Raw genomic sequence first — 25,503 nt, forward strand, 5'->3', positions numbered from 1 at the left:
TTTTACCCTAACGTTGGGGGAGTATTTGCTCTACACATTTTCCTCGGGAGTTTTCCCGCACTTCCCGGGCTCAGTACGGATTGACGGCAGCCAGTCCGACACGGCCGCTGCTGCGTGAGACGGGCGGTGGTCTTGGTTCGGCGTAACTATGCCTGTAGCCCTTGACCAGGTTGGTCAGGCTCTTGGCCGGCATCATGCGCCGACCGGTGGATGGTTCTCGGTCGAGCCCCGGATAGCGTTCCTCCGGCGTCAGCTCCCGATATCCGTGGCCCATGGTCGGCACCCCTCCGACGCTACCGTTCGAGCGCGATCCGTGTCCCCGCGGTGGCAACTCGTCCTCCTCCGAGCTCCAGCCATTGCTTTCGTGTGAGCTGACGGCGGCCGGTTCGAGCGAACCTCGACGTCCCGGGATCGGTGCATGCTCGACCGCACGCTTGCTGTGCAGCATTCGTTCCCGCTCCAGGCGCTCCTGCTCCAGCCGCTCCTGCTCGTGGCGCTCGCGTTCCATCTGCTGGAACTTCTCCTTCGCCGTCTGGAAGCGATCCTTCGGCGAGATGCGATGCATGGTGGATTCCGGCGAGCTGGTGCGTATCTCGACGGACTTTTTGCGCGGCTCGACTGGGGCCGGCTGGGGCTTCGGTTCCTCCCGGTGGTAGCGTCGACCGGAGGCAGACGTTGAGGTCTCGGTGTCAGCGTACCGCTCCGGACCGGCGAGTTCGCCGTGTCGCCAACGTTCGTCGTACTTGTCCGCGTGCTTGGCAGGACGCTTCGGTGGTTCCTCGTGCGACGCCCGGTAGCGTCCCTCGTCACGGTACCCCTCGGGGCCACTGTGTCGATCCACCGGCCGACGTTCGCCGACATCGTGCGCCACCTCCGGTTCATGCGAGTACCGACTCCGGTCGGGTTTGAGCATCGGAGGCGATCGGTTGGCCGGAGCTCGATGGTAGCCTTCCCGTTCGACCTTGAAATCCTGCCGCTCCGCAAAGTGATGGTCTGGGGCACCGCCGTATTTTCCCGCGCGTCCCGGCACACGCTCCGGCGAGTACTCCCGCGGATAGTCCACCCGGTCCACGTAACCACCGGGCCCGGCTCGTCGATCGTACTCCACCGCTCGGTGGTACTTGCCGCCATCGGTCACGATCTCCCGGTACTTCTGCCGATCGGTAAGATTCTCCCGGTATCGGTCCCGTTCGTACTCGTCCTCGAAGTAACGGCCACCGTGCGGCTTCCCGTACTCGAACTCCAGCTCACCGCCATCCACACGGTCATCCCCTTCCATCGGATAACGACCGGCACCTCGCCGTACCAAACCATCACGCCGCTCGTCCCCATACTTGTCCTCGATGGTAAGCTTCTTCTTGCGGGTCTCCTCCACCCCGTACCCATCGCCGCCAGCCGCCTTGAACGCATTCCGGTACCGGGGCGTGTGGTTGGTGATGATCGGTTTGACCTCTTCCTCGCGCGAATTCACCGACCCCTGCAGGCTGCGGTCCTCCTCTCGGCTTGAGGACCGCTGATGACGCACACGGACCGGCTCTTCGCGCACGTTCGGGTACAGATAGGTCGTCGGGGGACCCGCGGCCGGTGGCTGGTCCCGGTACTTGCTGGCCATACGCGGCGCCGGCTGATCGTCGTGCAGGTAACGCTCCATCGGACGGCCGCCGGAGCGGGCATGTGGCGAACCGTTCAGGACCGGCTCTTGGTCATTCACCCATTCGTCCTCTGTTGAAGCGGCGGAAAAGAGAGAAGCGGAATATGAAAACGAGTTAGTGGATCTCATCGAACTGGCGATCGGGAAAGATGATACAGGAAGTGGCGACTCTCATCGACATTCGCAAAAATAATAAAAATTCAAATAAGACACACAACCCCGACGAAGCTCTTTTGAAGACTCTTAAGGTCGATATCATCCGTCCAAAATCATACTGACATGATGAAAAACTTGATCTTTACACTAAGACAGCCATCGACCAGTTGAAAGCTCAACAGCCGCTAAGCAAATGCACAACCGGGAGTGTTTAGTAGCTATTTCGCTGTGCATTTTTTAAATCGCCCATTAACCTTCCACCGGCGCGGGCCGCCGTTCCCTTCCGCTAATGGAAAGCAAACAAATTGATCTTGCGCATCCGAAAATGCACGCACGCACGCCCGCAAACACCACGCGGCGCAAGTGAAAGTTCAAGCGACAGCAATCATGGAGTCTGTGCGCGTCAGCCCGGTTTAACTTGTTTTGTGTTTTATTCAGATGATGTGTTGTGTTGTTGATGATGACGAAGGAGGAGGAGCAGGCGAAAAGAAGCGAAAAAAAAAAACAACTGTTCCTCCATTTCTCCGCAACACGCTGGAGTTCGGTCGGTAACACCTTCTCGCGGGAGGCAAAGACGCAGAAGAAAGGACGCACCCGCAAGACGCGCCCGCTTTTCTAATTAATTAACCCCGTGAGAAAGTGGCCTAACGGGCGTACAGTTTGCCTCCGGCAGCGGGCCCATGCTCGCTGGCTGCTCGGTGTTTCTCAGCCGGCTCCATAATCGCGATAGTGCGTGTAATTCGCGCCATGCCGCGTGCTCGCAGCCAATGACCCCCGCACGCTGGGAGAAGGTGGTAAATGTTTATATGCAAAACTGGCGCACTCGCCATAAATCGGAGCGCACATAAATTATCGTTCAGCAGCACGCGCGACGGACCACATCCGGCATGTCCTGTCCCTTTGCCTCTTTTCTTAAAGTCTCAATCAGAAGGAGCAGCACTCCTTGCGAGAAAAACGCGGCATGATTTGTAATTCGTTTTACTATAATTACAACCTGTTTAACGCATTTATCTGCACCCAGCTTTTAAAAAGAACGTCTGGGAATGAGTGTGTTTGAATGTAAAGTATAAGGAAAAAATTAAAGCATTAAAAAATTAGAGATAGGTCTTAAAATTTGTTTTCATTAAAATCCATAAAGTGTGCTAGTTTCAAAATGCCTATACACAAATTTAATTACTCAATTTGAGTTATTTTGTACGTGATCTAAAATATGTCAACGTATATTCGCATCTAATATACCTATGTTTCCGTTGATGAATCGTTTACACAAATAAATAAGCTGCCTTTATTGACGATAAGCATAGGACTTTATTTGTCCTAAACATTTCATTTCTATAAATAAAATATTCGAACATTACAAAAAGCATCTATAATCTCCAGACTATATCAATTTACACTTCTAAAATGTTTGCATGATTCAAAAAACATTACATTTGCAACTACCATTTGATACATTTTATTATTTCGTGGACATTTTTCTTCATCACTACTGCATTCCTGTATAACCCTGTAGCTCGAAATGTATTCTTCAAGGCCAGTCAAACATGACTTACCAACAGAGGGCATATTTGTCTAACTCATGCCTCATTATGTCAAGTTCTATCAGTTGAAGATACGCAGTCAGCAAATTGGAATGTTGAACCAAATAATCTAACGTGGAAAATTTAAATCTTCAAAGGAAGTGATGTTTGATGATGATTATTGTTTAAACATAATTATAAACTAGTCTAAGAGTGAGCTCTATAAAAAAATGTTAATAAGTTCTTCTAAGAAACGTGAACATAGTTTGTGCGTATCAACCTTACAGTTATAGGTCGATGAGATGGGTTACTTTCGCCTACAGGATACCTACCACTGGAACTCTGCGGTTCGTGACGCTCCGGGCTGGGGGCCAGGTCGGATCCGATGCCGGATGAGCCGCGGGATGACACACCGTGCTTCTGATTGCCCCCGGTAGAGGGCGTGCTGGTTCCGGTCAGACAACCTCCACCACCACTCCGGAACCTACGGAAGAACAGAGGGAGAAGGTGGAATCGGTCAATGTCGGTCTCCGCAGCAATGGTGCAATGTGCATGCTTACCCGCGCCTGGCCGCCACGTCACCCCCGGCCTGGACACCGGCCGACGGGGAATGCTTCTCACCCTGCGCCGCGTAGTCCTTCGTCGGCAGCAGAAGCGGAACGCCGCCGCTCAGCTTTTCGCGCAGTTCCGCCGCCAGCGAATCGTACAGCTTCGACTGGCTGATGAGGGGCGACACGGGGCCGGTCGGGGAGTGCTGCTGCTGGTCCTCGGAGCACTCGGACTCGCGGGTACTGGCGGTGCCGGTGTCGCTGCCGTGCGACGAGTCCGGGAAGCGGCGGGGCGACTCGAACCGCCGGGGCATGCGCTGGCGGGACGAAGGGTCGGGAATGGCGGTCGGGCGAGCACGCTCCCCCACCCCACCGATGCCGCCGGTGAGCTGGGCGGCCAAACCGAGCCTGAAAGTGAAATGAAACCAAACGAAACGGTCATCGACTGAGCATCATTTATAACTTCTTGTGGAGTCATTTTTTACTACTCCCTTGTCGCATATTCCGGAGTCGGAGTTTGGTTAACAACTGATTTAAAGAAAAAAGGGGAAACAACACTCCCCAACACGCGACTAGAAAGCACTTTAACGCGTCTCGTTTGGCAAACCGTTTTTCGGGCCCTCTCGTTTAACTGGACGGGGCTTTTGGATAGGCTCACCGAAACCATTAGCGATTTTGCCGCCTCGTCCGTGAAAAGGGCACAGAGACACGTTCGGGAGAAAAATGTGAAAGTAAAAACAAACTATCGAAAACATGCACACTCTCCCGAGCGAACCGCTCATGTGTCAAAGCATCGACACTCCGGCGGCCGAGTGCGCTTCAAGTGTCGCCGGAGATCGAGTTTTTCGAAAGGCCTCGAACCCGGGCGAGCTATAAATGTTTTGGGCAAAAATTAAACCGATCGATCGAGCTTACCGCAATGGTAATCTTAGATGGAGAGAGATCTTCGGGTTGGTTCGAGACATTCCACTCGAACGCCGGATGCTCGGACGATGATTAATATTTCCATACCGGCGAGACAGTCGACGAGGGGGAAGCGATGGGGCCTTTTTCCCTTTTCAATCGGTGCTTATTAAAACGTGAAAAACGGACCTGAAAAACGGTCAGTCACGGATTTTGTTTGAAGAACACATGGTTGTGGTTATGGTACATGTTGTGCCTTTCTACGTTAGGTATGTTTTGAATGGCTGTATAGGTCACTTCGTTAAACTGACATAACCCATTAAGTTCATCCGTTTGTTTGTAAGATTTTAAAACTGTTGGCATCATAACCAATTCTTCTTATTTTTGTCAATGTTCATAAGAAGTCTGTTAAGTTTTATTATTTATTCAAAATTTGAAACCAGAAAATAAATCATAAACATTAATGAGTCATCAAATAATACTTTTTTCGATGTCTTTATCATATTTTATCATCTTTTGCATTTAAAGTACTTAAATATTTTCAATTCAAATTAAAAAAAAATCAAAATTCAAAAATTCAAATACCTATTCAATTTTCGAAAACAAGTGAATAGCTTTGATTTTCATCGATTAGTGAAAATTTTTTATGTTTGAACAAAATAATGTGCTCACGTACGTAAATATACTAGAGATAACTGTCTTTACATGATTCCCCACTTTTGTATTATCTTCAGTAACATGTTTGAGTAATATTTCTTGAAATGTGAAAATTGCATGAATATGTTATTTAAACCGCAGCTAAACTTTGGTGTGGCATTCTTTTGACACAATAACAAATGTTGTTATACGTGGATTTTAATTATATAATCTTACAGTATACAGTGGATAAAAGAAGCATAATATTGTGATTGTAAATGTACATTCATATACAATAACTTTTGCTCAATAGATAAATTCGTAAACCATGTAATTTTAAAAAACTTCTTATTACTTTTCATTATTTGTAGATGTAGAATTGTTTGAAAAATTCTTCACAAGAAGTTAAGTCGTAGATATATGTAGCCTCTAAAAAGTATCGTCTTACAAATTCAGGCTAGTTAACCAGACAAAAACGACCGAAACCTGCCATTCATTGGAATCTTCTCCGTGAGCAGTTTGCCGTGGATGGCCCTGGAGTTTTGACATTTTGCTAAATTGCGCGACGGAGCCTCATCTAGCTGCGGCTAAAGTTTAGAGCATCCATCTTCGGTGCCGAAGCGACAATAAACAGCGTTTCTTTACGCTCACCGTGGCGCGCCGATGTTCCACGACGTTGACACTTGTTGCGCTGACATCTTTTCACAGTTCGTGTTTTTATTTTTTCGTTTTGATCTGCCCCCCTACTCGCGATCAATACCGACCCATCTAGGCCACCGCTGCGCCTGGTTGGGGCAGACAAAATGGCGGTCGTAAGATTTCCCAACCGCCTTCGACGAGACGGCTAAATCGAAGCAGAAAACCAGAATTTCGAAGCATGATGAAGGAATTTTGCTCGTCGACATCGAGCGTCGAACAAGTGTCGCCGCTCCCCCTGGTTTGCCGAATGGCTTTCAGCCACGATGGAGCAGCCGGTTTTCGGAGTTCGCTGGGCTTGCCGTCCTCGAGCCGCCGCTCGAGAGTCCTCGGGCCTGTCATATCTGCGGTCCGGACGGGATCTGGTTGCTGGGGTCTGGGGCTGACCCAAATCTCCGGCAAACTTCGCCGCCATCCCCGGTGGCGATGGCCATCAGATTCACTTTTCACTTCACTCCCAGGCCCATCGGCATCATCTGGAAGGAGGCTGTCAACCCAGGATGGGCCAGCCCTGCGGCATCGAGGGCTATCGTAATATCGGGATGGTCAGCGGAAATGAAACTCGTGCTGCGCTGTTGCAGGTGTGTTTGCCGAGATTGTTGCAAAAAAAAGGCACAAGGGCGAGCGCCGGAGAACGAGAGAGAGACAGAGAAAGAAGGAAAGTAAAATGGAAAGTGAAGGTATAACGACCACCGACCGACTTGGCCCACGGTTTTAGCACAAAGCTGGCGCAAGAAGCCGTGTGGCCACCGACTGTCCACCGACTACGATGTGGAGTTCGCTTTACCTCCATCGGAATGTGCTCCGGCGAGTGCTCAATGGGTTGCCCGTACCAAACGATGGCAAGCAGGGGTTGTGAAAAACCGCACCGATTGATAAAATCTCGCATCGCTCGCTCGGTTGTCAATGAATTTACGCGCGCTCAGTGTGTGAAACCGTGCTGCCGATTTAATCGTTGCCGTTGCACAAACGCACCACGAAACAACGGACCAATCAAATGGCTAGGCATCGGTTAAAAATGTGCGCTCGTTTGTTCTCAAAACGCTTATGATGCAACGCAAATACCAGCCGGCCAGCGGGACTGGAATGTGTGTCGGTTTTTGTGCTTTCCGCTGACCGATCCGTGGATCAATCTTCAACTCTCAAGCATATGATCCGCATCCGCATCGAGGATCTGAAGTGGTCTACGCAACCGGCACTGTACGAGACAACCCTTGCGATCGAACCACTTCGCCGCGTTCGATCAAATGCAGATTACAAATGGTGAAACCGATAATTGCGCCAGTTACCGGTGAAATTTTGTCGATCGAAACATGTACAATTTAAAAGTAAACGAGACTCCAAATGGTTGAAATAATCGTTCAGTACGATGGCGAACTAAACGGAAAATCGTCGAATCTCGTCAAAAGAAGTTTAAACTAACATGAAGTACATCTAAACAGTTTGTGCAAACTGTCGGAACTTGGCCTGGATGGATTTTACTGTATACTTACTGTATCGAAACATGAAGTACGCAGTCTATGTTTTGCAAATAAAAATATCTAAATCAAACATCAAAATAACTTTTGCAGCATATTTTTCTTCCTAGGTTTCATTAGCAATTAATTTTAGTTCTACTGTAAAGTTTAAAAGTAACCAAAATATAACAATTACTTTGCATATTTATCTTCAATGTGGTGGTTGTTTTTGGCAAACGTTTGTGTTGGATTGTAATTAATTTATATTAAAAATTTAATTTTATATTTTGTGTAACATTTCTAGATTTTAAAACAAAACATCCTATCTTGAAAGGGAAAGTTATACAAATCGCGGTTGTTATATGATAAATGTTGTTCATAGATTTATTATCATTCTTCAATTCGACGAAAATTTAAATCTATTATCAATGGTTAGTAAAAAGACGCACGTGGCTTCGATACACGTGTCAAGGTGATTTCAATGCCTGCACGACCAACGAACACGTGATTCGATCATCACCAACATCGGCCAATCATCTCTGACCCGGCACTTGGCGAGCGTACAAACACACACTTAAACAATAGTTAGTAGCTGCAAACGGATCGCAAGCATATGCGAACAAATAAAATCGAACAAAGCGTACGTTTATTGAAGCCCATGGGGAATTGCGGTATTTAACCAACTTAATAAAAGGAACTTTCGCTTGTAGAAAGACAAATTAGGGGTTCAGCAGCGTATTTGTAATTCCTAGTTTATATGACTTACGCCGGCTAGCTTCTTCTAGTCGAACCATAGGTTATTTCCTTCTTTCCGCAATTTCTCCATTTCTTTATTCCTCCCGGATCCGCTTCACCGGTTTGAAAAAACAAGAAATGCGAAATCGGAGCTTGAAAGTGAAACCGACCAACGGCAAGGAAGTGACGGACGGAGCAAGAAAGCAACCCGTGCGCCTTGCGCTGGCCAAACTTCGCGCACATCGTCCCACGAACTTTGGTAGGTTTTATCAATTTCGGGTCGATTGATCCCCGGGCCGCACCGAAAAACCGCATTTCCGTGAGGAAACTGCCGAGCGCAAGCGGGGCTGCCAAATAAATTTCCTCTTAAACTGACGTTTAATTACGCCTGCGCACAAGCCGGCCGCCCGAGGGAGGAGAAAGTGCAAAGGTAGCGCATATAGAAACACTTTTTCGGCGTGAAATCAATAGGAAGGCAAACATTTGCGGTGGAGACCGATGATCGGGGGTTTTTGTTTCTTTCCCATCGGCAGATTTTGAGAAATTTCATCTTTATTTATGTTAATTATAAAAGCGTCCGCGATTACCTTATCAGGGTTGCGGTTCATCCCCGATTCGGGGTTATTTTTTTTTTCGCTTCTTTCAAATGTTAATTAACTTCAATGAAAGTGTTGCCCCGCTCGGCACTGAATCAACAAACAATTAAAGTCAATTTCTCGTATGTCGTAGTTTTTTTTCGATCGAGGGCTGCAAATAAACCGCATCGAAAAACTAAATCAACATTTTCCCAACGTTTCGTGATGTTGATCGAACGGCCGAACCTAATTGTTCTACTGCTTTGTGGGCCGCGAAAGGTTCGGGACCGTTCACCGAGTAAAACCTCTCGCAAGAAATCAATCACGACTCACGAATTCGACCGACTGCGTGTTTTCTGTTTGGTTTTCTTTTTTGTTTTTCCTACCGACAACCTCTCGAATCGTGCCATTCAAATATTGGTTCAACACTAAACGGCGCGGTCTTGCGCAGACCACGCACGTGAACTTGAATTCCGTCGCCAAGATTTCTCCAATGGTCAATAACGGACCGATACTGGTTTCAGTCACAGAACTTCTCACTTGCAGTCTACTTCAAGGACTTCAGGACAGTACTCTGGACTTGGGTGGTTTGGTGATATCCAGCATGGGTCACACTTTGCCCATTTCACGCTATGTCGATCGTAACGTTCGACCGCGTAGCATTGAACCGACCTCGATGCCCGTTGGATAAGTCGCTTGGATAAGTGGCCACAATCGGAAGGCGGACTCGGTCGGGGCCGGTTGCGTACCGCACTACAACGTTCTCAAAGCTCAAAGGCCAGCGCACATGCATATATGCATGCGCGCGTTGATTTCCCGCTCACCTCGCCGACCATTGTGTGGCTTTTGTGTGACCCGATGTTTGGTGAGGGGTAAGGGTCGGGTGGTGGGTTGTAAAACAAGAGCATGAAAGGTTTCTCAATCCATCACCGCGTAATTACGGCGCTAAGTGAAGATGGACGTAAGAGGAGACCACCAACACCAACAGGGAAGGGGGGCGGAAGGGAGGAATGCAAGAAACATGAAAACGAAATAAACGAACATAAAGCTCCATCGAGAGCAGCACTTAATCCATTTTGGCGGGCTCCAACGCGCGATCTCCTAGATTGCGCTGATAGCTCGCACCAGATTTAGACGGGTTTTTTCTTTTCTCGCCCCGCCAAGCATGAGATAACGACGATCTCGGGGGAAAGGGAGGGAGCGAGGGTGGGGGTGGATTAAATGATGCTCTTTTTCTGCCACTTTGCGCGGCCGACAGAAACGGCCGGGACGAGATCTTCATCGTCACCAAGCCGCGTGCACCAGATGTTGCCGTAATTTGTAATGAGATCATTTGGAGATAATTTGGAAGCGAAAAAATGAACTGGAAAAGACAGAAAAAAAAACATTAAATGTAGCTCAGGCGAATTGTGGTGTCGTGGGTCCCTTCCCAGCCGCAACCGTCTTTATCATTCACCCGGTACGGTGTGACCAAGTTCTTTTCGGTGGCCGGTGGCAATTTTATGTTTTCGAGAGTGGATTTGTTTCGAATCGGTGGAAATGGTGCCACTCGGGAGCGCCCACCCGTCCTGGGAACTGGCGCGTCCCGGGGCAAGGAGGGGGAATTAATTCGATCAAGATATGCTAATCATTTTCGGTTCGGTTAAGTGCGGGCCTCAAAACATCATCTGCCCTACGGATTCGGTTTCAAAATGGCGTACAGTAATTTTTGTGGAAATTATAATTTTCTGTTACTCAACCCGATCGTTAACGTTAGTTGCTGGGAGCTTTTTCGAAGAAACCACCTTTTTTTTCGTAATCAACTTGCAATTTCAAACCGTTGATATACACATTTACGAACATTGAAGAATATTTCCAAACCACCGAAATCGGTCAGCATTGCAGAAAATCAGCTACGAGTTTTATAAATAATTGTTTTTTATATCACCATAACGCCGCAACGCCAATAGCTGCAAATTGGTGCTCGTTAAAAGTAAATTATCACATCAAATTTAGAACTGGACGAGAATCCGAACAAAGTTTCCTCCGCCATAAAAATGTAATGATAATTACTTTAAAATACAATTTTAAATCATTTTCTTTGTTACTTTTGACCAGTTACCCACAAGAACTGCGAACTGGCAGACTACCCTTCCCCAGCTCCTACAAAATGCCGTTTCTTTTCTTATTATTCATTATAATAACAATAGTTAAGGTAGGTTCTGTGGATGAAAAAAATAATTAGAGAAGAAAAAATGTTAAATGATCAATGATCATTTGCTCTATAAAATTAGTTCCCTAATGCAGCATCAAACGAAGCTGTAAAACCTCCTGAGGCCGAGCCGAAGCTTTGGAAAAGTTTTGATTTAAGTAATATGCAAAACTCATTCGTAAGTTGCCATTACTTCCGCAATTTTGCTTTAAAACTATATAATAATTCTATTCACTTCTAGGGAAATGTTAAGAAGCAAACAACGGTATGTAAAATAGGACTTAGTTTATTCTTCTTGCTACCATATTGGAAGATATTTAATTGTTTTCGTTGCAGACTACAGCAAAACCGAAAGGAACGTCAAAGGCAACTAGTAGGGCCTCTATTACTACTACAAAACGTTCAGGGCTGGTAATTTTTAATTTCCAAAATTCGAATCAAACTCATTTCATTTTCAATTCTAAACAGTCCATAATATTTTAGTTCCAAGTGAGTTCAACGAAGAAAGCCAGTATGGTAAGTTTTATATGAAGTATAGTGTGTCTGTTATATCATACTGTTTCGATATTCCTTAGCAAATCGATCGTGTAGCATTCAATGCATATAATGTTCAATCGAAAAGTTTATAGATGTAGACAATTATACTGTAGTATTATACTGTTTTACCGTTCCAGACTACCAACGCCCGTACCACCATTAAACATGGATCTCAAGTAAGTGTTTTTGCTGTGAGTATTTGAAAAATTAAATGTAACCCACTTTTGTTTTCTTCTAAATTTTTGATCCGTTAATTAAAGGCATCTAGGACGACCACATTCGCGAAAGGTGTCCCTCAGGTTTGCAAAGAGTAGCAACTTTGACTTTTACAATTTGACGACAATTGTTTAATGTTCTTTTAATTAATTTTCAGAAATTAATACAAGCTGCGACGGTAAGCTTTACATTCCATTGTGTCCACCTGACTCTTTTCGAGCTTTTCTTTACAGACTCGCACAACTTCCCGTCCAGCTACTACCGTGTGGCCGCGCTTCTCCACTGTTCCTGTGTTACCGCGCGCGTTAGGTTTCAGTATGTTTGGTATACAGTTTGCTCCGCCGGTTAGTTCGTTTTGGCCAATGACTACAACCGAAAATGCCAACGCTACTACCATCAGGTCGCTTGACTCAAATGCAACCGAAACGATAACGCTGAACGTCACCACAAACGCCGCGGTTGAAATAAGGGAAGAATTTACAACCTCGACGAGTGAACCCGACTACAACTACGAAGAGGAGCGTGTGGAAAATCCAAGTACCACCGAATTGAGCATAAGCACTAACGAAACGGTCACTACCACAGCTGTTAGTCTCCTTTCCAGCATGAAACCTGGCATGGTTCGGAAACGACGCAAGAAGACAACTCCGGCGGAGGCCATCACCACTACCCCAAGTCTGGGGATGCATAGGATTAAACTAAAGAGAAGGAAAACTACCATCGCACCGATGGCCAACGAGTAGGGAAACAAAAAATCTGACGGGGGAAACTATAATATTATAAACATATCCAAAGGGTTAATACAGTTAAACATTACAATTCCATGCATGATAATAAAAATGAAAAGTAATTAATGATGATCATAGAAAGATGCGTTTAGTAAACAAACTGAAGAACGTCAAAAGAGAAATACTAAGAAACCTGTTAAGTACTCATTTTGATAAGCTAGCAATCATATGTTTTGGGGATTTTCTATAAAATTCTATTAATAATACAACTCCAACTAACGATTTTTAAATTACTTGACTATTTGACTACTAACAAATCCTTTTTTATGAAGGACCATAGGTTGCTGAATAATCAGTATCGTTGAAAGTTTGTTAAAACTCTATTAGCTCATTCGAATTATAATGCGATCATGTTTCCTGGCAATAACTGACATCATATTATGTGAGAACTTACAAGTACCATCGCTAGTGTGATTACAACTCCCGAGTGATGTAGAGGATCACCGGTTTGATAACACACAGGTTAAACAGAGATGAAGTTGGTTCTATTTTTCCTTTATAGTGCGGTTCTGGTAAGCATATCGGTTCTGAAAAGCCAAAGCTCTAAGCCTCCACATGAGTATGGTGCTTAGTTTTGGACTGTAAAAATACTATATTTACTTGTATATGTTTCCCTGTATATTATATACAACAAACGCAGGCAAATGCCGCCCAGAGTGCAGAACCGTTTGATTCTACTGAAGTTCACCGTTCTAACGCTTCCGACACCAAACAATGGCGGGTCTTCGTTCAAACAACGATGACTACGAAGCGTGTAAGTATGTTTTGTTACATACAGTATTCATTTGGACTACCACCGAGCTTCAAATTGTTTGTATTATAAAAACAATCCTTATAACAAGCTATTTTATTAGCCTACAACTCCAAAAGGTTCGCCCAGCAAAACAATGAGTACAACAAAACGAGTCAACCAGGTGCAAAAACATTTTTTTACAAATAGTCATTTAGAAACCTCCACTAAACGTTCTCTTTTGCCTTTTACTTCATTCGATTAAAACAGTTTGTGACGACCGGCAAGATGCAGGTAAGAGAAGTTTATAAAGAGTTAAAACATATTTGAACATACCTTTTATGATTTAAGACCACACAGGGAGGCAGAGCGATGACAACCGTAAAAGCAAACATACAGGTAAAAAATGGACTAGTTCTAACAACCGTATGCTTTGAATTTGAATTCATGAATGATGTAAGAACTTGTCGATACTATTACAGAAATCTTCGATGCTAACGATGGGACTTCCAGAGGTATGTTGAAGAGCACTAGCACTATAGTAATTATTTTCCCAGAACTAAGAAAACTGTTTCGTTATTTGCAGAAACTGAAAAATACGCCTACGGTAAGTATCGTGCAGCAACACACGTGCCATGTATGCAGACCTAATAAAGCACTTCTTTAGACTCGGCCGACTGCACGGACCAGTGCAACAACACCTCGGCGTACGACACCGGCAGCTACCCGGGTAGAATTTTAGATAAATCAGTGTTTTTGCCATTCAATTAAGCTAACGCGGCTTTCTCCGAACAGTTCTCAGGAATACTACCCTATTCTTTGTACGGCGGAATGCTGTACAGTTTAAACAACTGGTTTACGAGAGCCACAAACGAGACGGAAACTACGACCACCGCCAATAACGAAGCATCTGCCAACTCAACTAACCCTACGCCGGTAGAAGTGAAGGACGAAGGTACAGAAGCATCTGCCAACTCTACTAACTCTACGCCGGTAGAAGTGAAGGACGAAGATACAGCACCGATTGTGGTGGAGCCGGACTATTCCGACCCAGAGTATCCAACTTCAGCGAATACTACCAATTTCATTCCCTACTACTCATACGACAAAAGGGTTACCGTCGACACCACGTTACCCTCCAATCGCACCTCGATGCTTCCGAAGATGGTTCGCAAACGGCGCAGGAAGACGACCCCAGCGTTGGCCACCGCTTCCACGCACAGCTCGCGGATGGTAAAGATTAAGCTCAAACGGCTGAAAACCACCACCGCACCACCTGGCACGGAGCAAACGTCCAGCAATAATAAGTCTACATAGTTTGTTCTTATGCAATAGGATATATGGGACATCAATAAAGTTTGCAACATTTTGGGGAATATCTGCTTGCGAGATCCTTCATGGTTTCAACGATATACAAATGGGTAGTTCGATAGCTTGAATCCTACGAATAAATTGGCAGGATTGACTAAGACGTAATTTCCGCTCTGCATGTGTTGCCGCATACAGGCAACATAACCTGATCCATAAAAGTGCCAATTCAATCCAAGCGACTTGTCAAACAGTTTAACGCCCGTTTTGAAACGAGGAAGAGTTGAGCTTCTCGTTGCCTTGGAGCAACTGGATTACTCATGATATAATCCCAAATAGACCGAGTATGGTCGTTGTTGTTCAAGGCGTTAAGAATTGAAACATGATTAGCGTCGATTAGCAACGGGCTGCCAATGGACCATTGGTGGAGGTTCGAGAATCCATCTAATCCTGTCCCCTCGCCCGATAAGGGATCGATCGTCATGGAGCGTTACGTAACGCCCTACTGTGCCCAAAACCTGTGTCATCGAAGCAATCGCCGTTCGATGCGCACCGAGTTGCGCAACCATCTGTTCCACCAGAGCCTCTCCCGATCGTAAGGGTTCGATCGAAATGACAGACGTTTTTTCACAAGATAAACGTGTCAACTGTATGCGAGCCCTCGGAACCCGGGCCCGATACGTGTGGATATTGTTCGATGGCGATCGTCGGCCGAGATTGATGATGTAACCGGCCCCGGCCAAGATTACCGCGCATGGACATCTGCCCGGCCTAGGCGAGCCTAGGCATAGTCCTCATAGGCTCGCTTGTAATCACTCGCGACAGGCACGTCGAATGTGTCACCTGAAATCGGTCACATTCCTGCGGCGAACGGGGCCATTCCGGGGTGGGTCACACAGTGGATTCGACATACTAAGCGAGGATTTGCAAAAGAAAAGACGAAAGAAACCCAGTGCGCCATTCGCGACATCACGTGTGGAGACACTCCCTTCACCGGGCAGCACGCTCTGGCCAGTGAAAGTGCCGCCGAGTATAAGGCCTTTGGTTGAGAAACCTAATGAGCATTTTATGGCGAACACGCATACACACACACACACACACAGCCGCAAGGAGAAATGGAACCTGGGCTCCAGCATCAGCCGGTCGGTAATTAGACACAAACTCGTACCGTCCCAAAACGGGCAATTGCTTGACATCTGGAACGCTGGGATAGGTTTGCAGCGGCCCGGCGGCCCCTGGGCTTGGCCGTTTGAGCGTTACCAGCGACGTAACATAGCCAGCGACACTTGGTCAACGTGCAAGCGCATGTAATATTTTCCTAAAACACCAAACTGCCACCGTCCGGTCGGGTTCGGATCGACACCGATTTGGCGTCCATTTCGTAACCAGCTTTACTATGCGTACCTCGCTGGAGAAGCTGGACCTGACTCGCCACCGAAAACGATTACTCCCGCCATGGCATCATGGAGGGCGCAAACGTGCGCATTCCGTGGGCTAGGTTGGTCGCGGAAGATGCTTGAAAAATAATAACCAAAACTGATCAACAACTACAGATACCTGTTGCAAAGTCCAACGAAGCATTCCCAATCAGATCAGTTCGCGTAGTTCAAATAAAGTCCTGCGCTTGCTAAAAACTATTAGCTATTACTATCAGATCGGTTTTATCGCCTGTGACGTTTCAGCGAGATCTTTTTTTGTTTTCACCTTTCATTGTTTGATTTTCCCAAGGTAGTTCGAACTTAACTTATCGAAATTATCTGTACAGGGACAAATAGTGCCGTTTTATTACTCCAAGAAACAATTCATAACTAGTCTCACCCAGTTAACCATGATGATCAAGTTGACAGTAGGACTTCAAACGACACAAAATTATCACTAAAATGACAAAAAGATCAATATTTATAGTCAATTAAATTAACGGCACCATTATGTGCATCACCGAATAAACATTGATATTAAATCATATTGTGCCGCTTTGTTGCTGTAACAACTTTACTGCCAAAAAGAACGGTAGCAGTTGCAAAACCAAAGCTGAAATTACGTTATCCACGGCTCAATTCAGCACTCGGTTAGAAAACTGTGCCCCGTGAAAAACTCGATGGAAAATCCCGTCCGTAAACGGCCTTAAAAGGTTGCTTCCCTTTAAGGGCGGTCTGACAAAATTTCCGTTCGAATTCCGTCGCCGGAATCGGTTGAATTTCGGATTTGCGTTTAATTTTGGTTTTCTGTTTTGTCCACCCATCTTTTCCCCCACTCTCATTCTTGCCGTTGTAGCAACTTACGGAGCAACAATCTCCATTTTCCGTAGTGGACTGACGTGCGCGGTCTATCAGTAATTAACGCCCGACCGAGTGTCCGACGCTAATCCATACGCTTCGGTACGTTTTAATTGCGTGTGAGATAATTTTTCGCAAGTTTTTGTCGCATTCCGTTTCATTTTTCTCTCATGTTCACCGTCCCAACCGTAGATCGCTAGGCAAAGTGTTTTGACCTTTTTTTTCCTTCCAGTTAGTTTTTTCGGTACCTCGTAACTAGCATGATAAATTTCGCTGCTTTAGGTAAAACGTTTCTTCTGTTTTGTTTCGCTTCTATATTTCATATCTACCACGGAATGCGCTCCCGTTTCTGCTCCTAGCTAGTACGGTTAGGTTATGCAATCTCCCGCATCGTAACCGTTGACTGACTGGGAGGTTTCCTAATTATACTGGTTGGGTTTTTCCTCTTCTAACTTCTTCTATTTATTTCGGGAACCCTACCATTCACCCATTCGGCTGTCAATCATTTCATCGTACCGCTCCACGGGGGAAGGGCAAATTTTGGGCGCGTCAATACCAGACGCTACCAGAATGTAACCCAAATGGTCTTCGAAGCGGCAATAATTGATCTCATTGTTTCAGCGAAGCAATTCTAATCGCTGCTGGAGATCTCATGCGGGAGATCGGGATAGGGGAAAATGTTTCGATGATAAGTTTTTTAAATAAATGAGCTTTTTACAGTAGCGTTAACGATACCATCAATAGATGAGTGAGAACCGATACATAAACACATTTATTCCGTTATTCCTAGTGTTTGATGTGATCTGATAAATTGCTTCTTCGTATTAGAACATCAAAGAATAATCGGAAATTTAACAGTATTATTCGTATTTAGTCATTTGTAATAGATGATAATGAATTGAAAAATATCAACCGAAAAATAGTAAATTCAAGCTAGCACAAAGGACAAAGCAATTTTTTCAAACATTAAAGAATTTATTAACATAAAACTGCTCATTTTCCTAACAAAATTGAATATCTGACCACACGGTTTTCCCAAATACCGTGATGTTGGAGCAATACGGTTTTGTTCTGCAAATCATTAGCAGCTTGAACAAAAAACAAAATAGAATTCCTCAACCCTGGGAAACCCTCAACTTGTGGAGATCTTTCTGCCCCGCTGACATTCCCATACTCTCTAACGGGAGTTCATTTCGTTACGCCACCGAAAACCCAAATGGTACTGTTACACTACTAGAGGATGTTTTTCCACCGCCACGCATCGCAAAAGGCAGGTAAAAATGAGGGGAACTGAAGAAAATTCGATCCAATACGCCGCAAATCGGTGCCCTATTCGATCAACTGCCCGACATTTCAATAACACCCATGGCGATGGGGAAGCCCCGAGGAAATCGGACGAAAATGCAATAAAGCCTTTCCTTCCCGTATGGAGGAAAAAAAGCACAAACACACACACACACACACACAAACACTGACAGGGAAGGAAAACAAACCATGGGAACCGAATGCGTTTTTCTTCGGTACACGCTCTCCGATGTCGGCGGTGCCGGCAGGAAGTTTGTTTCGGTTTTACATTATTTTCCTTGTTGGCTTTTTTTTGTGCCTGTGTGCGATTTTTCTCTGCTTGCCCCGTTCACGCATTTGCGCCTTTTGCGCGACAACGGTGGTGGGGTGAAAATTGAAAAAAGGAGGGGCCCATTCGCGCCACTTACCGCGCTTCCAGCTCGGTGAATCTCTTTTGATTTTCCGGTCGGCTGATCAGCACCTGCAGCTGATCGTGCAGCGCCTGGGCAGTCAGCTCCGAGTCGCACCGGTAGGCGTGCACGTGCAGCGGACACTTGGTGGCCGGATTGTACAGCAGCAGCGTGCAGGCGACGATATCCTCCGTCTGCACCGAGCACGTGATGGCTCCGTGCGGGATAAAGTGTTTAGCCGAGCCCTATCGGATTAAGAGGAAAACAAAACAATATGATAAATATTGGATTTATAAATACACTAACACCTTTCCGCCGCTTACCTGTACGATTTTCAATCCCTTGTGCGAAACCTGCAGCGTGACCTTGAGCGGTTCCTGCTCCTTGGACTTCTCCACCATGCGCGGTATCATGGGCAGGAGGGTCCGGGAGCCGCGGAGTGCCTTCGCCTCCTGAGCGCCCAGGAACCAGACGTAGTAGGACGCCTTCTGAACATCCTTGCGCAGCCGGAGCGCCATCCTGGCGGCTTCTCGGGACCGGCTGCACTTCGTAGACTAGCGTACGGTACGGAACGAGCGCGGTAGCAGCGTGTATTTCCTTTTACATTATCTGCAAACGAGAAGGGAACAACAAAAAACCAATTATTAACGACACGGTAGGTTAATTAAGCTTCAAATAAGTGGTAATGCTGAGAGAAGAAAAATAAAACTAAGCAAGAAACTGATCGATTCATTCCGTTCACTCCAAGTTTGAGCTGATCTTTCCTTCCAACAAAAGTAGAATGTGTGTTAGTCAAGCAGTGCATCAGCACTTTTGCGTATAATGTCAGGGCCAGTAGCACCAATGTCGACTGAATACACGATTGAATTGGGAATAAAAAGGAAAAACATCCCCCACTTACAACACACAGTAGTTTAGTTTCATTTCCAAATTTACTTTGAATAAACTATTGAGTGTGAAAACGAAAAGTACAGTGAGAAAAGTGTTTAAACAATTCATTTGTTAAAAATAAGAAGTGCTGCTATGCTGTGTTCAAAATCATTTTATTTATTTATTTTATTTCCATCATTTATCTTTTCTTTTAGGTAACTCTTTAGTAGATTTTGTTAATTTACTCTCCACAAAGAAAACCCATCTGAGTAAAACTGAGCATGTGTGGTACAAGTGCACGAATTTATTGTACCCAATTTTCTCGAATGCACCAAAGTCGCGTTGAAGCAAAACCATTATTTATTTAAACTTAAGTGCACTTATTATAAAATATTATTTCGCTCGTTGCTTCAAAACATATACACTAGCTTTTGCTTCAATTCAGCCAATAATAGTTGAATGAGTCGTGATGTAAAACGCGATTATTTTTCCTCGCCATTATTTGAGACTGGCTTGACCAAGGCGAGACCACAAAGAGATTGTTAGAAATTTTCTTCAACTAGACGAAACGCACCTGTACTTTTGGAACATTTAGACCTGCATACAAATTGCATATACATGTTTCTAATCATGTGTCTTATATATATATATATAAATAAAAATAATCGGATCCCAGTTATTCCATATCAAATCTACAGTTATTCCATATCGTCAGCATAAAAACTTCAGTAAAAAACCCAAAATTAATCTTGCCGATCACTTCCAGTTGGAAACAGAAAAGCATCCGCGCCCTTACGTCACTCCGATCTTACCAAATTATAACAACCTCAACATAAGACCAGGTCCAGGTCACGCGCCACCCCCTTTTCTTCGGGCCTAAAATGTCGCCCGTTCTAATGGCGCCCGGCCAATTGTTCCCGGACGCGTCGGCAAGCTGTTAGGAAATGGTAAACGAGAAGAACAACGCCATTTATATTGCCACAAATGTGTGGCACGGCGGTGGAATTGTTCACTGTCGGTAAAGGGGTGTGCCTTTGGGGCGACCCGAGGTCGTCCCCCCGTTGCCTTCCGTCTCCACAACAACCTCCACTAGCGGTTTGCTGATGAAGCAATGCTGAGAATTTTCCGGTTCAGTTACGGTACCGGGAAAGAACTTTGATCCACAATGCACAGAATTCGTTCCCCCGCCCGGTGTTCACCCGCTGTCAGCGAATATCCCATGATTGTCTCATGTCGTTTTTTCCTCTATAAAAGACACATTTTCAGGGACATTTCTGTACGCTGGGTGGGTGTGTGTGTGTGAGAGAGAGACATGATTTTTTTTTCTGCAGCCAAGACAAGACATAAGTTCGCAACTGAGCAAACCAAACGAACTCGGGCTTCAACGGCGTGCCCCCGGTTTGCCTTGAGTATGATCTTGATATTTAGGGGCAGTCCTAATGAACTCACTCCCTCCCTCCCCTGCCACTCGTCTCCCGAGCCACCAAAAAACTAAGGCATCCGGGGCATTCGCGGGGCGAAGAGTTAGCTCCCTTTCCATGCGGTGCACCATGCACTTAATTACCGATATCAATCTGCAAATGCTCGCGGGGGCTCGCGCTCCCTTCAACATTGGCACTCTGGGGCTGGCCCATCTGGGGAAAACATAAATCTCATGCTCCACTCCGCGGCCTGGGTCTGCATTTCTTTATTGTTACGTTTGCAACCTTTATCTCCCACACCGCATCGCGAAGCCTTCGGCGCATTAAAGAGGGTAGAGAATGGAGGCAATCAAATAACATCCGCGAGGGGAACCAACACGAGCCTAACGGTGTGCCGGTGGGTGGATGGCTGACATTCCGGTGGGAGGAGACGGAATGTGGAAAAAAATTATTGAAATATCCTATGATCACCTGAACTCGTCTATTAGGAATGGGTGAGCAGCAGCAAAAAAAAGGCACCCGACTGGAAGCAACAAAATAACATAGCTCAGACCAACGCACACGCGCACACTCATGCACCAAATACCGTCCATATGCAAAGCATGGGAGAATGCCAGTGAACTGGAAGCGCGTTAGGAAACGAACCTGGTTGTGTTGGTCGGATGGCAAGGTGGTATGTTGCAATCGATGCTGGCGGAATGATGCGAACACACGCGCTTGTGCTTAAGGTATTGTTTTCCAATCGGGGGCCATTTTTACCCCGTTGTGTAAGTGGGGTTGGTTTTTGTAATAAAAGGAATAAATATGAGGATTAATTTTCCGAAGTGTGCAAAAGAGTTCAAATTTCGCAATGGAAAGCTTTGAAAAATCGACCAGAGGGTTACCGTTATTAAGAGCGGACAAGGCTTATTTTGTGTATTTGATGTTAATACTCTCAATGGCTTTGTGTTTCAAAATAATGAATAGACCTTACAGTAAAATGCAATTCAAATAGAGGGAAGATTAGTATCATTACCAGTTTTGCCTTTAAAAAAGATTGTTACTTTATAACTAGTTCCATACTGAATGCCGTTAGAATTTTAACAACAAAAATTAACCAATTGAACCAAACAAATCTAAAACCAGATTTCCAACAATAAAGTTTGAAATAGTATCCTCATCCAGTCATTGTAAAACGCTTCGAAGCAAATGAGAAATAGACGTGTTATTATCGTACAGATATAATAAACGTATAAATTGGTTTAATGACATTAATATAAATAGATTGTGGCAAACAATTACGTGATCTTCCGTTCGTTTGCGCCGAAACGCAAACCTTTATGTTTGTAAAGGCCTTCCCCTGAAGCCGATTAAAATTCTCATAAACGATAAAACCATTTAAAGCTCATTACCAACCGCGTTGGCGAAAACTGGTGCCGGCACGCAGAGAGATAAAAAAAAATCGGAACGCAAACCAGACGCCCTCGAGGCGAAGGGCGCAATTTAAAGTCTTCGTTTGGTTCGGAAACGAGTTTCCAAGGTTACTCACATGCTCATCGGTCTCCCTTTGCACCGAAGTGTTTGGAGTTCTATAGCAAGCTCCCGATCGTTCTAGGTTAGGTTTCAAAAAAGGCACATACCTAAGCACCATACATTTTATTAGTTTTCTTTCTGTTTTTTTTTGCCATTCGGTCCAGTTCCCGGAGGCATTCCAATCATCGGGCAAATTGCATACGCGGCAACAAAATCAGCCGCGCAGGAATCTGAAACCCTTCTGGCAATGAAATTATTGGCTCCCTTTCGCCGAAGTTCGCCAAGGTTTGCGTGCCCGCTGCCGGACCGCACCGCTCAACCTCGCACGGAACCTAATGGCGGACAAGACGCGAGACACTTAAGGGCCACTCTTGAACTCCGATAGACATCCTACACACGGTAAGTTTGCTCGTGCAACAGCCTACTACGAAGTTTGTTCGATCCAACTTCGAGGGTTTTATTTTTGTAGGAGCATTATTTTTCGGCCGCATGAGTCGTGGTGATTTGAGCACAAATACACAAAGATCGACACTCGAAAAAAAAAAATACATACGTCCTCGCCAGTGTTCCATGACGGTCGTTCTCACGATTTTGAACAGTTTTCGCAAAAAAAAAAACGAAAACAAATCCATTCCACTGGGCTCGTAATGGCAAGGGAGATTGAGGCTGGCTACGAAAAGTGCGAAAGTGGGATGGATAGTCGGTGGCCGCGTTGTTCTTCTAACGTAATTTAATTGAGAAAAATAACAAAACAAAACAACAAACGCCAGAAAAAGAAGGGTGGAAGGGAAAAACCCTCACTAGGCACCACCAGCGCCAAACTCTGCGCACGAGAGATCCAACACTTTTCCGTTCAATCTCGAAGGTTTTGACATTCGCCGATTCATCTCGCGCCTTACCGATGCTGTCAGTCAGCATACTCTGGCCGCTTTTGTGGCCGATGTGGTGTGTTCCGGGCGCAGTTCTACTCGCAGCGCTGCACTCCTTCTGCAAGACCAATTGCCGATCCATTACGACGGTTCGATATGGTGGCGATACACGGAATTTGCAGGTAGCAGCCACAAGGAAAACGGCTAAATCGTTCCACCATCACTTGGACCGTCCGTGGCCGTCCCGCATGGTCGTGAAGGTAATTTCAATAATCACGGAAAGCTTAATAGCGCCAGCGGGTCACGCGCCCTTCACGAAACGGTGGAATGCCGGGAACGAGGGACAGAGGGAGGGGAGTAACGAAGAAAAAATGGCTCCATTCCGAACATTCAGTCCACCAGCGTTCTCTATATGCGAGCAATTTTGGGGTTGTTTTTTCGTCGCCTACTCATTTATGCCAAATTGAGCCCTACATCGCATCGAAGTGCGTCTTGGCCGGTCAGTCGCACGTTTATTTGTTTATTTTTTAACATCGTTTGTCTAAAAAGTCAGTTCAAAACACTCGAAAACATTTTTTTTATTCTTTCCACTGATGTAACATTTTCCAGCCGCCTGACCACCAGCAGCGTCACGTGGTGATAGAGACATTACGGCTTGCGATCCACTTAACTGAAACGTGTTAATTGTTGTACAAACAGAGGACGCCCCATAAACCGGAGCGACTCCCGGTTGACCACGTGCTCCGCGGAAGGTGAAAATGAACATAAACAGTATGAAAAAAGGGTGGAAAAATTGCGTACATAGTTCAAATAACACCAAGCGACTGTATCTGCAGAACGTGAGGATAAGGGGTGCAAATATGGTTCCGGAATTGATTGGTTTGAATCCTTTGTGACGTGTGAGATGTTATTTTATTTATTTTATTATTATTCAAACGTTATCAGATTTGAAAAATAGAACTGTTATGCGAAAGTGCTTCAAACCAACTGGACACTTGACTACACGAAAGGTCTTAAGCGGAAAATAAGCCTTTTTTAATAACAGCTTTATTTGTTTAAAAATAATATTGTACCAAATTCAAAAGCAAATTTTGTTAAAAGCTTCGTTAATGTTGTTAGGTGGATTTACGCTAAAACTACATTCAAACTACTTTAACAAAAGTAAAAGGTAAAAAAGTAAATACCCAGTAAATTAAAGTAAAGTTTAATCGGCTTTTTAAATAGATATGAAAAGATGTGATAAAAGAAGCTTTAGTTATTCTACTTTTGCATAGTGGATCGGAATTCTTTACACTTGTATATCGACATTGATATAGAGATAGTATTTGAAAGAGTAAAACACTCGTTAAAGTCGATCCGTCTGTTGCTTTGTCAGTTTCAATTCAATTACTTTTTTTAGGTAAAGTACAGGTTTTGATCAAAAGTAAGAAAATGTCAGTAATTATGGATTATGTTTAATTACATCCCTATATATTTTTTTATATTTATTGAAATTTCTACTTTCAAGAGCAATGCACCTTGTGCTACAATAATTTAATAAAATAAAATTACTTTGCGCTAGATTTTATATTGACGATCCATCATTTCTCTAATGAGTAATCAAGCCATCACTCAGCTTGGATTATAAAGTGACTCGAATAAATATGAAATAATTGAAGCCATAACACTTATACTTGATGAAACAAAAAAAAACTGAAAACAATGAACCTTACACCGGAGAGTGCTTTCCACTACTTCCAGCTCAAGACCCACTGTGGAAACTTCAACCTCCATCGTCTAATCGATTTTCCCGTCCCTTCGGCAGAAAGAGCAGCTGTGCGTTGCCTGCGGGCCGGGAGAAGCCGATCGGAAGTGGCAAAGAATAAAGAAAATCTCATTAACTAACGTGAAATAATGAAAACTAATCAAATCCGAGCCCGTGCGCGCCTCTCGAGCGACAGCTAGAAAGTGGCAGGAAGATCCGCAGTGGGGAGGAAAAGCAAACAAACGCCCCCTGCCCAGCTCGGCTAAGGGCTTAATTTCAATCACACCCAAATAGGTTACTCGACCAAGTGCATTCGATGCGCATCCCGACTTGGCCAAGCACTGCAAGGAACGCTGCAGCGGATGATTAGGTCAACAATTTCGTTGTTTTGTATTGAAGTGGTTTGATTTGGTCTTTTTTCCCCCATCTCTGTTTACCAGTGAATAAGAACAGTGCTTCTGGCAAACAAA

The 25,503-nt window shown here is 45.1% G+C and overlaps 1 protein-coding gene across 1 annotated transcript; it reads right to left on the bottom strand.

Annotated features, from left to right (window-relative positions):
- Positions 1–70: 70 nt before the first annotated feature.
- LOC131288318 (uncharacterized) lies at positions 71–19,135 on the bottom strand. Its single transcript, XM_058317439.1, has 5 exons — positions 18,941–19,135; positions 18,636–18,862; positions 3,888–4,283; positions 3,660–3,811; positions 71–1,722 (listed from the first exon to the last, which is right to left on the bottom strand). The coding sequence occupies exons 1-5, from the start codon at positions 19,133–19,135 to the stop codon at positions 71–73; spliced, it is 2,622 nt and encodes an 873-aa protein (XP_058173422.1).
- Between the last annotated feature and the right edge of the window lie 6,368 nt (positions 19,136–25,503).

This window comes from Anopheles ziemanni, chromosome 3, assembly GCF_943734765.1.
Source record: "Anopheles ziemanni chromosome 3, idAnoZiCoDA_A2_x.2, whole genome shotgun sequence".
Taxonomy (NCBI): Eukaryota; Metazoa; Arthropoda; class Insecta; order Diptera; family Culicidae; genus Anopheles; species Anopheles ziemanni.